The sequence below is a fragment of the Cnephaeus nilssonii genome, assembly GCF_951640355.1.
Source record: "Cnephaeus nilssonii genome assembly, chromosome: 3".
Lineage (NCBI taxonomy): Eukaryota > Metazoa > Chordata > Mammalia > Chiroptera > Vespertilionidae > Cnephaeus > Cnephaeus nilssonii.
In genome coordinates, this window is record NC_137074.1 from 69,086,113 (window position 1) to 69,099,282 (window position 13,170).

The 13,170-nt window shown below is 39.7% G+C and overlaps 1 protein-coding gene across 1 annotated transcript in view; it reads left to right on the forward strand.

The window, feature by feature from the left end:
- Positions 1–5,435: 5,435 nt before the first annotated feature.
- Positions 5,436–13,170, forward strand: part of GUCA1C (guanylate cyclase activator 1C) — a gene marked incomplete at both ends in the record, with an annotated part of 40,356 nt that continues 32,621 nt past the window's right edge. Inside the window, 2 exon segments of the mRNA XM_079766315.1 lie at positions 5,436–5,615; positions 5,619–5,639. Of these exon segments, the coding sequence (XP_079622441.1) occupies positions 5,436–5,615; positions 5,619–5,639 (201 nt within the window).

Genomic DNA, 13,170 nt, shown 5'->3' on the forward strand with positions numbered 1-13,170 from the left:
ATGTCAGAAAAGTCATTCCTTTCTTTAAAATGCTAATAAGAAAAAGGAAACTTATTTTCAAAAAAAAATATTTCCTCTTGTACTTGTTATTGTGAAGTTCGTCCTGTTTGACACTGAAGAAATTGTACTAGTTATACTTTGGAAATGGAGAGTGATTAACAATTTACATACTTCCCGTCCTATTCCCTAACTCTTTCTGTTCTTTCAGAAACTATTTCTTGAGTTCTGTAATTCCCAGGTGAGCAACTAAGAAAGATGGAAATGCCATTTAGGCTTAAATTTTGATTTTACTTAAAAGATTGTAAAAACTGGAAAACAGTGGTTATCAAAATCAATGTACACAGAACTATAGAATCACCTTCTTCTGAAACTTGTATTAAAAAAGACAGGGATTATGCTCTTTTTCCACCACAGCCAGTACTCAGCAGAAAATACAAATCCTCAAAAAACTTTGAGCTATTGTATATATGTCATAATTTTCTTATTGAGTTATTGTAAAAGAAACACTCTTCTAAGTATAATGTGAACACACATTACACATATGTAAGCATTGTGTTTTTACATTTTCTTTGATAACTGATTTTTTTATGTTTGTTTAGAAATGTCTGTTGCATTGGACGAAAACAATAAATATTTAATATTTATTTGTGGAGTTGTGTATTTTAATTTTATGTACATGCACAAAGCATAAAATTCAGAACTTGTGAAGTGGCATATGGTGCAAATTCTCCACCCCCTGCTTGTCTTTGGCGACTTATTAGTTTTCTCAAGAGGCATGCTTTTACCAGTTCTTGTGAGTCCATTCAAGTAAAATCAGTGCATATAAAACCATACAAATCATTATATAGATACTAGAGGCCCGGTGCATGAAAATTCATGCACTGGAGGGGGGCGTCCCTCAGTCCGGCCTGCCCCCTCTCACAATCCGGGAACCCTCAGGGGCAGGAGGCAACCCGGCAATCAGGGGAAGGTGATGCCCCCATCACACCTCTGCTGCTGCCACTGCCGGCAGCACACGCCTCAGCCAGCCCTGGTTACCTGAACCTCAGGTGGCCCTGGGTGGCTTGGGGGCTGAGGGGACTGGGCGACTCCGGAGGCAGGCGTGTGGAGCGGCTGGGCCCGCCTGGGAGCAGGCCCAGCCTTGCTGCACGCCTGCCGCCCCGACGGGGCTGAGGGACTGTCGGTCACCGCCATCGTTGAGGGCATGGCAGTCAATTAGCATATTCCCTCTTTATTGGCTGTGGGTGCCCCCATCTTTGCAATGGCATGAGGGTCAATTAGCATATTCCCTATTTATTAGATAGGATAAATGTGGAATAGCAGCCAAAAGATGTTGATGCTTTGCCATTTAATATACCTTCAAGATCATTCTATATCAGGATCCATACATGTAGAGCACTCATCTTTAACTGCTCCTTGTTACTCCATTCCAAGGACATACCAAAATTTACTTAACGATTCTCTTATTCAATGGATATTTACATTTTATCTATTATTTTGGATTTACATGCACACAACAGTGAATATTCTTTTAAAATATATATATTTTTTTATTGATTTCAGAAAGGAAGGGAGAGGGAGAGGGAGACACCAATAAAGAGAGAGAATCGTGAATGGGCTGCCTCCTACACACCCCACACTGAGGACTGAGCCTGCAACCTGGGCATGTGCCCTCAACTGGAAATGATCCTGGGACCCTTCAGTCTTCAGGCCAACGCTCTATCCACTGAGCCAAACTGGTTAGGGCTGAATATTCTTTTAAATATGTTCATTTCACATAGGTGCAAGTATATCTGTTAAATATCAAAGATGAATTGCTAGGTCAAAGGGAATGTACATTTTATTATTAATAGACTAGAGTCCCGGTGCATGAAATTCGTGCATTGGGGGGGTGTCCCTCAGCTCAGCCTTCACCTTCTCCAATCTGAGACCCCCTGAGGGATTGGGCCTAAACTGGCAGTTGGACATCCCTCTCACAATCGGGACTACTGGCTTCTAACCACTCACCTGCCTGCCTGGTTGCCCCTAACCGCTTCTGCCTGTCAGCCTGATCACCCCCTAATGGCTCCCCTGCTGACCTGATTGATGCCTAACTGCTCCCCTACTGGCCTGATCGCCCCCAACTGCTCTCCCCTGCTGGCCCAGTCGCCCCAACTGACCTCCCCTGCCGGCCCAATCACCCCCAACTGCCCTCCCCTGCTGGCCCGATTGCCCCCAACTGTCCTCCCCTGCAGGCCTGGTACCCCCCAACTGCCCTCCCCTGCTGGCCTGGTTGCCCACACCTGCCTTCCCTTGCTGGCCCAATCATCCACAACTGCCCTCCCCTGCAGGCCTGTTCACCCCCAACTGCCCTCCCCTGCCAGCCTGATTGCCCACAACTGCCCTACCCCTGCTGGCCATCTTGTGGCGGCCATCTTGTGACAACATGGGATGGCCATCTTGTGACGATGTGGGGGCGGCTGTCTTGTGGTGGCCATCTTGTGATGATGTGAGGGAGCAAGGGCACGAGTGCTGTCTAGGCTTTTATTAGTATAGATATTGCCTAATAGTACTTTATACAAATGTATTAATATACACTCCCACATCAATGTATGAGTGCCTTTTTTAATACATTTTTATTGATTTCAGAGGGGAAGGGAGAGGGAGAGAGAGAAACATCCATGATGAGAGAGAATCATGGATCAGCTGCCTCCTGTACGCCTCTTACAGGGGATCCAGTCTGCAGCCTAAGCGTGTGCCCTTGACCAGAATCAAACCCAGGACCCTTCAGTCCGAAGGCTGACGCTCTATCCACTGAGCCAAACCAGCTGGGGCAGTGCCTGTTTCTTCACACGTTTACCTACCTAGTGAATTATCAATCTTTCCAATCTTGCTGATCAAATGGATAAAATGTGGTATATCTTTGTAGCTTAATGTATATTTCTTATGAGTAAGGTTGAGAATCTTTTAATGTTTAAAGTTCTTTTGAATTTTTAAATTTAGCCTTTGTTCATTTTCTATTCGGTGATATTTTCTTACTGATGTATAGGAATGATTTTCATATTAGGGAAATTATCTTTTTATATTATATGTATAACAAATATTTTCTTATAATTTTTCATTTAAAAATTTTTATAGTGGTTTTAGCCATATAGGATTTTAAAACTTTTTTGTTTAATTTTCTTTTGTTTATGGCTTCTGGGTTTTGCAGCCATATTTAGAGAGGACTTTCCAATGGAAAAAGTATAAAGAAAATTTACTTTGTTTTCTTAAAATGATTTAAATAATTATATTGTTAAATCTTTGATTCATCTAGAACTTATTTTGGTGTAAGGAGTAAGTTAAAAATCCAATTTTGTGTGTGTTTCCAGATAGTCACAGTATTGTCCAGAATTATTAATTAAATAATCAATCTTCTCTCCCACTGATCTGCAAGCCACCTTTATTGCATGTTAAATTCCTATTTATATTTGGACCAAGTTCTTAAAAATAATTTCTCTCATTTTTCATTGATTGTCCCCTCTTTTCTTATGTCAGGCCCATGTTGTCTGGGTAGGACTAGGCAGTAATTTTATATTTCAGGATTTTCCTGTGTGTCCTTGCATGTTTCTCATTCAACTTAGATTTAGCTTTTTAGTCACCACCCACCCTCAAATTTTCTGTATTTTGTTAGGTTTGTGGTGATATTATGGATTAAGATAGAATTGCCTTTTTTAAATATCACATTTTTCAACCCAAGACCAAACAAAATATGTCTTTCTATATGTTCAAGTCTTCATTGGTGCCGTGTATTAGCATTTAAAATATTTCTTCAAATACACTTAGAACATTTTAGTTAATATTCATTGTAATTAATTAGATTTATTCTTTGACCTATTATAAATGAAGCCTTTTCCCATTATTTTTCTCCCATTATCTCATAACTGGTTAATGTTGTATATAGCAAGACTCCTGATGTTTACTTAGATATCAATATTGCATCCAATATAAGAATTCTCATATAACTTGTAATAGTTTATTTCATTTATCAACAACTAATAATTATGTAGTTTTTTAAAGTGTGATTTCTGAATCTCATGTCCTTGTATTCTTGACCTACTCAGACTTTTTCTTCCTTGAGGGATTTTCTTGGTCCCTTGAAAACTTTCATTACCTTTCTCTGCCATCATCAGTATCCATTCTTCCTTTAATTTAAAAATTAGTGATTAATAAATGCTAATGGTGATAAGAAGTCAGTGCCTCTGAACACCCTTCTGGCAGACATTTAGAAAGAGTCTGAAGAGGGACTTTCCAGAGAATAGATTTTGAAGATTCTAACAGGATATTATTCATGTTTCATAAATGAATAATGCCCAGGGCTGAGTCCTTATTATCTCATCTACTCTAATCATGTTAAATAACACTACCAAATGAATGAGTTCCAAATTTCTATGATCTTATTGAGCACTTGTTACACAACTCTATGAAATTAAAATTTTCTATTGAAAATCTATAATGATATTTTGAAACAAAATTAATCATATTCACCTTAACCATTACCACTTCCTATCAAGACAGTTCATTTAAGGCCCCAATGGCTCCCGTTCTTGAGGAATCTGGGGTTTTAAACACGTAATCAGCATTAAGGAGTAGGGACTAAGGCAGAGACCGACTTATGAACTAAGTCAATAATAGGAATTGGGGGTGAGGGGAATGGAGTGAGGTTAGGAGAGGAGCAGCATGCTGGGAACCAGAGGACCCTCTACGTGGAAATAAGGTGATTCTCTTACTCCTCATTGTGGCTGTAAACCACACTTGTCTGCATACTACATCTACAACTTTATTTTTACTACTAATAATATTGTTACCTCTTACCCACTTCCCTCTCCTATACGTAGACATTCTTTTCATTTAGCAATACTCATAATGTCTAGTTTCCCTCATGGTTTTAAAAAATGTTTTTCATCTAAATTTATCTTCACAATAATTAGATGTGAAACGGCAAATGGTCTTATTACTCTTTTACAGATAGGGAAACTGAGACTGGAGAACATAAGTAATGTTTTGATGTAGTTATTACATGGCAAACAAAGCTTTGAACCCAAACTTCCTGATGGCAACTCAAAGTTCTTTCATTAGCTCCACTGTGTCACTATAACGTAGGCAGAATTTATGGCTAACAATATGGCAAGAGTTACTCTCTCTAACTTACTGCCTCTGCCCTACACAGAGAGCTGTATCTCTGAATAGCTAGTTAGCACAATCCCATCAGTTAGCAGTAAAAGACCTAGTCTTAAAACTGTACAGATGAGTTCATCTCAATGGCTTTCTATTCTTATTTAGCCTTAGCTGTAAGAGGTTTAGAGTAGCTTTCCAAGGGCATATGTTAGCCTCAAGTTTTAATGAAGCGTGAGGGACTAAATACAGATAGACCCTACCTGGAAACAACCTGAGGAAAACCTGCAGACTGAGTCATGATGGGAAATAGCGCATCTATATCTGAAGGCCTGACAGCAATTCCTGCCAAGGAGAGCTATGTGTGGTACAGAAAATTTATGATGGAATATCCCTCCGGCCTGCAAACTCTACATGAATTTAAGACACTCTTAGGTCTGCAAGGTCTGAATCAAAAGGCCAATCAACATGTTGATCAAGTCTAGAATACCTTTGACATGAACAAGGTAAGAACTTTTACTTTGCATTTGGCTATGGTTCTGCATTTTGCCTTTTTAAAAATATAAAGTAGCCTGAGGTAAAACATGTGCTTCCCTCTGAATTGGGGAGGTCTTCAGAGACCCCACAGCTTGTGGGTGAGTGAGTTATTGAATGCGTTTAGCACTGACGGCGTGAAAATAATTGGGAACCAGCCACTCCACCCTCGGAAATGTTCTGCATGTAGGGAGCTATTTTAAAACCAAAATTAAATCTCCACATGGAATGCTAATGCTATCATTTAAACAAATCTAATAAGTGCAGATTGATTTACAAAGACTATTATCAAAGTGTTTAATGCAATGGTGACATTTTATAGAAAAGCAAATTATAAAAATCTGCTTTCTAAGGTGTGATTGCATCTAGATTGGCAGATAAAATCAATACAAATTAGCCAATGTGTTGTTCATGCCCAACTCAAAAGTAGAAATGCTTCATAATACTTTTCTTTCCCTCATATCTGACTAATTTAGTTTTGGGGGAAAAACAAAACAATTTATTTATAATTTTAAATTCAGATAAATTTTAGTTTCTAAAGATAGTCACTCAGCTATTGTCCTAAATTTACTCATTCCTGAGGAGTCCCAGCACATTTCATTTCATGTGTTGGAAAAAATATTAAGATGAGAAAAGAAAATATGGAATAGTAAAAATAAGATCAAAAAAGTAATCTGAAATCCCAGGCTAAAGATGTTGCTGCCTGTTTTTCCTTGTGCATTTCAGTTATTTTACTTGTAGATCAGTAAATTTCAAAGTGTATTGATGCCATCTAGAATAAAAGGGAAGGGGGAATACTACTCATAGAAAAACAGATGACATTGGAAGGCCGGACATGACAATAGAAGAGAAAGAATGACTGATGAACTTACTACAATTAAAATGATTGCCTGACTGTTAGGATGTGTGGAATCCAGCACAGCCCTTTTCCAAAGCCAAAAAGCAGATGACCAAAGGGGTTAATAACAAAGAACTGGAGTTAATAACCAAGAACTGCGTGAAATTAATGCCTATTTTAATCCTTATAGTAAAGTCAGGAACAAATTTCTTTGAGGACATTGTTGTCTTTTCTTTCTTGTTATCAAACACAAATGAAGCGCCGCCTGTGTAGCATGACTGTGCTTTCCTCATAAATTGTACTTAGCATAGTTGCAGGCAAAAGGGGGTCGGCCCCTACGGAGCTTACAGGTCAGTGGGAAAATGAGAAAGATTCTGCTTGTGTTCTTAACTCTGAAATATGTTCTGGACGTGCTGTAGAGTGAATGTGCCACCCCAAATTCATATGTTCAAATCTAAACCCCAATGTGATGTACTTGGAGGTGGGGTCTTTGGGCGGTGATCAGGTCATGAGGGCAGAGCCTTCCTGAATGGGATTAGTGCCCTTATAGAGTGACCCCCAGAGAGAGTTTTGTCACCCTTTTCCCATGTGAAGACACAATGGGATGACAGTTATCAATGAACCAGGAAACTGGTCCTTACTAGACAGGGAATCTGTGCCTTGGTCTCGGATTTCCCAGCCTAAAGAACTGCGTTAAACTACCCAGGCCATGGTGTTTTGTTACAGCAGTGGAATTAAGGCAGGATACCATGTGCACATCGCGTGTTGTTTCTCTTTGTCTCTACCTCTGTGGCCATCTCAGGGCATGCTCGCTTGCTCTCTCACACTGTCATTCTCGGTTTCACAGTGGAAGTCTGTTCTAGACAGCAGCTTCTTGGCTCTGACCCTACTCCTGAGAGCTGAGAAGATGACTTCCCATCAAGTTCTGCAGTTATTCTCCAAAGGTGTCGATGTCATATCCCAGGACAGTGAACCTGCTGTCAGCCCACTGTTTGTGAAAGCACTGTGTATGTCTGTGGTTCCTAGGCACGACAGGAACACATGACAGGCAGTGCTGAGTAGAAACAGGGTGCTGGCAAAAGGAAGCCGGCTGTCAGGGAAGCACACCATGTCCAGACAGGCGGCCTAGGGCATGTGCCATAGGAGTGAGAATCCTCTCAGTGACCAAGCCCATCTCAGGAATGTAAACGACTTGGAAGCTGTGCTAGCATTCGTGATTTATTGTAGAGATTTTATGTTTGCTTAGGAAGCAAGAGCACCAGGCAGTGATGACAAATGCCATGAGGGGTGTGGGGATCTCAACATAAAATCAAGTCATAAAATGAGAAGGCTAATGATTGTTCATTGTCAAGTGAGTAAAAAATGATATGCAATTATGCAAAGGAAAACAAAAGGGCCATGGATGTAATTAGATCAATAAAACTATCAGCTGTCCATAATCTGGAGGATTTACTCTTTCTGTGGAGCTCCTCTGCTGCTTTCACTGTTCTGGGGAGAAATCATTCTAAAATGCATTTCTTACTTTCCTCCTCCTCAAAGTGCTGGCAAAACATTTTCTTGATATCACTCATTATTATGAACATTGGTTGTTACATTCATAAAATACCATGAAGCACCCATGCCTATTGAAGTTGCTGGGGCTAAGTTTCCTAATGTTAAAATTCCTGAATATACCTGCTTTTGTTAAAGCTTTAACATCCCAATCTCTTTTTACTCTGCCATTTTTTACATATATATATATATATATATATATATTGATTTCAAAGAAGAAGGGAGAGAAAGATAGAAACATCAATGATGAGAGAGAATCATTGATCAGCTGCCTCCTGCACACCCCTTACTGGGGATCTAGCCGCAACTCAGGCATGTGCCCTTGACCAGAATCGAACCTGGGACACTTCAGTCCACAGGCCGACGCTCTATCCACCAAGCCAAACCAGCTAGGGCTTTACTCTGCCCTTTTAAAACCTGGGTTTGGCTTGTACTCGTTGACCAAACTTATTTGAATAGTGCATGAAGTAAAAGTAAATAGATTCTGAAGTTTAGAGTATCAGGTTTATAACAAGTCCTTTGCCCAACCCCACACCCTTGCAGGCTTCTCGTTGGCACTCAGTAACAATAGTTAATGCTCTCTGAATGCTTATTATAATGTGCCTGACACAGTTCCAGGCACAGGACATAGACGAACACATTCAATGTCACATGATTGTAAAACGTACTGATGGTGGCACCTCAGACCACAAGGAAAGGCAGTTAATTGACCATGGCCCCAGTGAGTCACTTTGAGACCAATCACTGCGCTTGTATTGAGTCCATGCCTGGGTTTAGATAACCACCAGTGAACGAGCGCACCAGAAATAATAAGGCCTATCTATTCCTAAAAGACAGGGGATTCCATTGTCACCTGACTTTGACTCAAGGATTCCCTGGAGGTTTTGTCCACAACCATAGATTTAAGGAGTATTTAGGACATTTTTCTTGCTCTCTTCACCTGGGACAGGTTAACATTTTGGTCTGACATCTCCCCCAAGCTTCCCTGATTTTCTTCCTATTTCCTTCCACATATCATTTCTCCAAGTAAATGTCTTAAATTGGATTAAGAAGTCCAATATCCTATGAATAAGAGTCACAGAAAAAGAGCCCAGAGAACATCTGTAATAATAAAAGCATAGTATGCTAGTTAGACTGGATGTCCTTCCTTCCGGACAAAGCCGCAGCAGGCAGGGGCCGAGGCAGAGGGTCCCGGCCGTGGCAGCAGGGGCCAAGGCCCTTGCACAAATTTTGTGCATAGGGCCTTTAGTGTAAGATCAAAACAAAACAAACTAGAAAAATTTCCTAGACCTATCAGATACAAGGGCCCAGCACAATCAATAGAAAAAAGATCAACCTACAGCATATGCTGAAAAGTTTTGTAACAACATGGTTAAAAGAAGATCCTAAAATCTTCCAAAAGGGAAATAAATGGAAATCAAAATAGCCTTACATGGTCAGTGTGACTCAGTTGGTTGGAGCGTCATCTCCTACACCAGAAGGTGGCAGGTTTGATTCCCAGTCAGGGCACATACGTAGGTTGCAGGTTTCTCTCTCCCTCTTCTCTCTTCTCTCTCTCAAAAAAGTAAAATAACCTTGAGCTTCTTAAGACCTATATAAGAGACTAGAAGTACAGCTAAATGGATAAATGCTTCCAAAATTTTGAGGGGGAAAGTATCAAGCCAAATCAAATGTGAGAGAAAATAAAGACATTCAATGACTGAAAATTTTACTTCACACTCCCCCCACCTCCCTTAGGAAGCTACTGGAGCACATGCTTCAGTAAAATGAGGGAATCTATTGACAAAGAGGGCCAGAGTGAATCCAACATAGGAAAATAAATATGTTCCATCCAGGATCATGGAGAAGGAAAGGCCAGATAAAATATTATGCAGAAAGCCCAACGTGCTGCTAATCTAGATGAAAAAGAAGGAAGGGGTCTCAGGGAGGAAGACCCGAAGAGATGACATTGATGCATTATCTACTATGTTTGAGAATTTTAATACAATATTATTAATTGCTATTTAGCCAATTTAACAGTGCATTTGAAAACAAAAGGCTAACTGCAAAAAAAACCCTCAAAATTTAAACTGAAGAGACTTAAAAATTTATTACAAAAATTTTACAAATATACAAAAGTAGAATAATTAACTCCCATTGACCCATCATCCATTTTCAACACATCAAAATTTTTTCATTTTGCTTCGAAGTCTTATTTTTTTTTCTGAAATTTGTTTTATAATAAAATAAACCACTCAAACATTATACGATTTCACCTACAAAGACTTCATTATTCAATATAACAATAAGGACTCTATTTTTTTATTTTTGTTAATGCTCATCCGAGGAAACTTTTTCCATTGATTTTTTTAGAGAGAGTGGGAGGGAGAGGGAGGGAGGAAGGGAGCAGAGGGGAGAGGAAAAGAACCATCGATGTGAGAGAGATACATGGATTGGTTACATGGCTTCCCCAGACCAGGCACCTATGGCATATATATATATATTTTATAGTAGATCTTGAACAGATATTTACAAAGTAACTAAATAAAATAATAGGAGAAGTGACAACTTTAGTATCCTCACTTTTTTATACACACACTTTTTCCTTTCCATTCCTCTCTCCTTCCCTCCATTTTTGTCTTGTATTTATACCAAGGATATAGTGATTATCTCAAGGAAGGTTTTTAAAATTTATTAATTTTTTTCATTGCCCTTGCCGGTTTGGCTCCGTGGATAGAGCATTAGCCTACAGACTAAAGGGTCCCAGGTTCAATTCCGGTCAAGGGCATTTACCTTGATTACAGGCTTGATCCCCTGGCCTTGGTGGGGACGTGTGGGAGGCAACCAGTCAATGTGTCTCTTTCACATGGATGTTTCTTTCTCTTTGTACCTCTCTCTCCCTTCCACTCTCTCTAAAATTCAATAGAAAAATATCCTCTGGAGAGAATTAACAAAAAATAAAAAAATGAATAAATTCAAATACTCTCTGGAAAAAATACATACATTAAAAATTGTATTGAATTTATTGGGGTGACATTGGTTAATACAATTATATAGGTTTTGTGTGTACAATTCTATAATTTTATCATTTGTATATTGTATTGTGTATTCACCACCCAAAGTTTAGTCTCTTTTTGTCATCATTTATCCCCCCTTTACCCACTTCTATCTACCCCCACCCTCCTTTCCCTCGGTAATCACCATACTATTGTCTGTGTCTATGAGGTTTTTGTTTATTTGTTTTACTTAATCCCTCCACCTTTTTTCACCCAGTTCCCCAAACCCCATCCCCTCTAACAGCTGTCAGACAGTTCTCTGTATCTATGGGTTTGTTTCTATTTTGTTTGTTTTCTTCATTAGATTCCACATATAAGTAAAATCATATGGTACTTGTCTTTCTCTGACTGGCTTATTTCACTTAACATAAGTTAAAGTCCATCCATGCTGTGGAACAAGGTAAGATTTTCTTCTTTTTTACAGCTGAGTAGTATCCATTGTATAAACGTACCACAGCTTTTTTTAAACACTATCTACTGATGGAACTTTAGCTGCTTCTGAGTCTTGGCTTAATAGTGCTGCATATATTCTTCTAACTAATATTCTGGGTTTCTTCAGATATATTCCCAGAAGTGGAATCACTGGATCATATTGTAGATCCATTTTAATTTTTTGAGGAAACTCCATACTGTTTTCCACAGTGGCTGTACCAATATTAAATATTTTTAATTTGTGTAGCAGGTAAGAATTTCAGCTCACATACTCAGGCATTGAAGAAATGTATCTTTAGTTTTCCATAATGCAGTTAATTTATACTTTTAGTCCCATTTTACCAAGGAGAGGTCTCCCTCCACTTTCCAGGGTTGCATATAAACCCCATGGACACATCTAAACCTCAAAGTATTAATAGGCCTTTGCTGAGGTAGCATCATGTCTCACCTCCTACTTCGCTTACAAGGCTGCTGTCTTGCTCAGCTGGGCCTGCTGGGTCCAGTTTTCTCTCAGTTACTTTATACTCGTAGGCGCAGAAGCCTTGTAGACTGGTTCAGAATTGTCCAACAGTACTCCTTACAGCCTTTCCTCCAAAACTATGTCAGGTTCAGGGAAACTTGGCGAGTTTCCACCCAGTCAGTGAATCATAGGTGCTTCTGCTTTTACATCTGCCAACCCCACCTGGCGTATCTATCAGCCAGCCCTCCAACCATTCTTGGCCTTTCAAAGTGGTAACCTCTCCCTCCTCCTCCCCACTGCCCAGTGTCTTGTAACTCTCTCTTCCTTCCCTATTCCATACTTCCCCAGTCTATGGAATCTTTATCTACTTTGGGAATAGCCAGGAGAAACTAGAGAAACTAGCTCTAATTTATGTATTCTTCGAAATTTTTTGTTAATGACACCAATTTTATTCTCAGAATCCTGGAAGGCTTAAATTCCTGAAACTCGAGATCTAAGAATGAGCATTTGATTTCTGTTTTTTTTTTGCTATAATGACTTATCTCTCAAGCAATAAATGTCTTTACTGAACGTGGGAGGATTTCCAGGGGGCAAAGTCACATCCTGATTACATCAATTATTATCCCACTGCACTTGCAAATATTTATTGAAGACCTGGAGGCTTGTGGAAGGAAAGTAGGTACAAAGATGAATAGAAATTGGTCCCTTTCCTCAAAGGAGTTTACAATCTTAGAGGGGTGACAAATGCATCCTCAACAAACAAAAGGTAGTAAATAAAGATTGAGAGGGCAAAGCCCAACTCTAGTTGCAAGGTTCCAGATGGGTCTCAGGTATTATAGGGATGCTTTTATTTATTTATTTTTAAAATATGTTTTTATTGATTTTTAGAGAGAGAGGAAGGGCAGGGATAGATAAAAATGTCGATAAGAGAGAGACATTGATCGGCTACCTCCTACTGGTGATTGAACCCACAACCGGGCATGTGCCCTGACCGGGAATTGAACTGGGGACCTCTTGGTTCCTGGGTCAATGCTCAACCACTGAGCAATACTGCCTGGGCTGTAAGATGCTTTAAACCCTGCCCAGTAATGTGATCTGTGGCCCAGCCTCTTCCTAGACAGGCAGTCTGGATGGAAGGGCCGGGGAAGTCTTTAATTTCATCCCATCAGGGTAGGAATTGGTAGAAA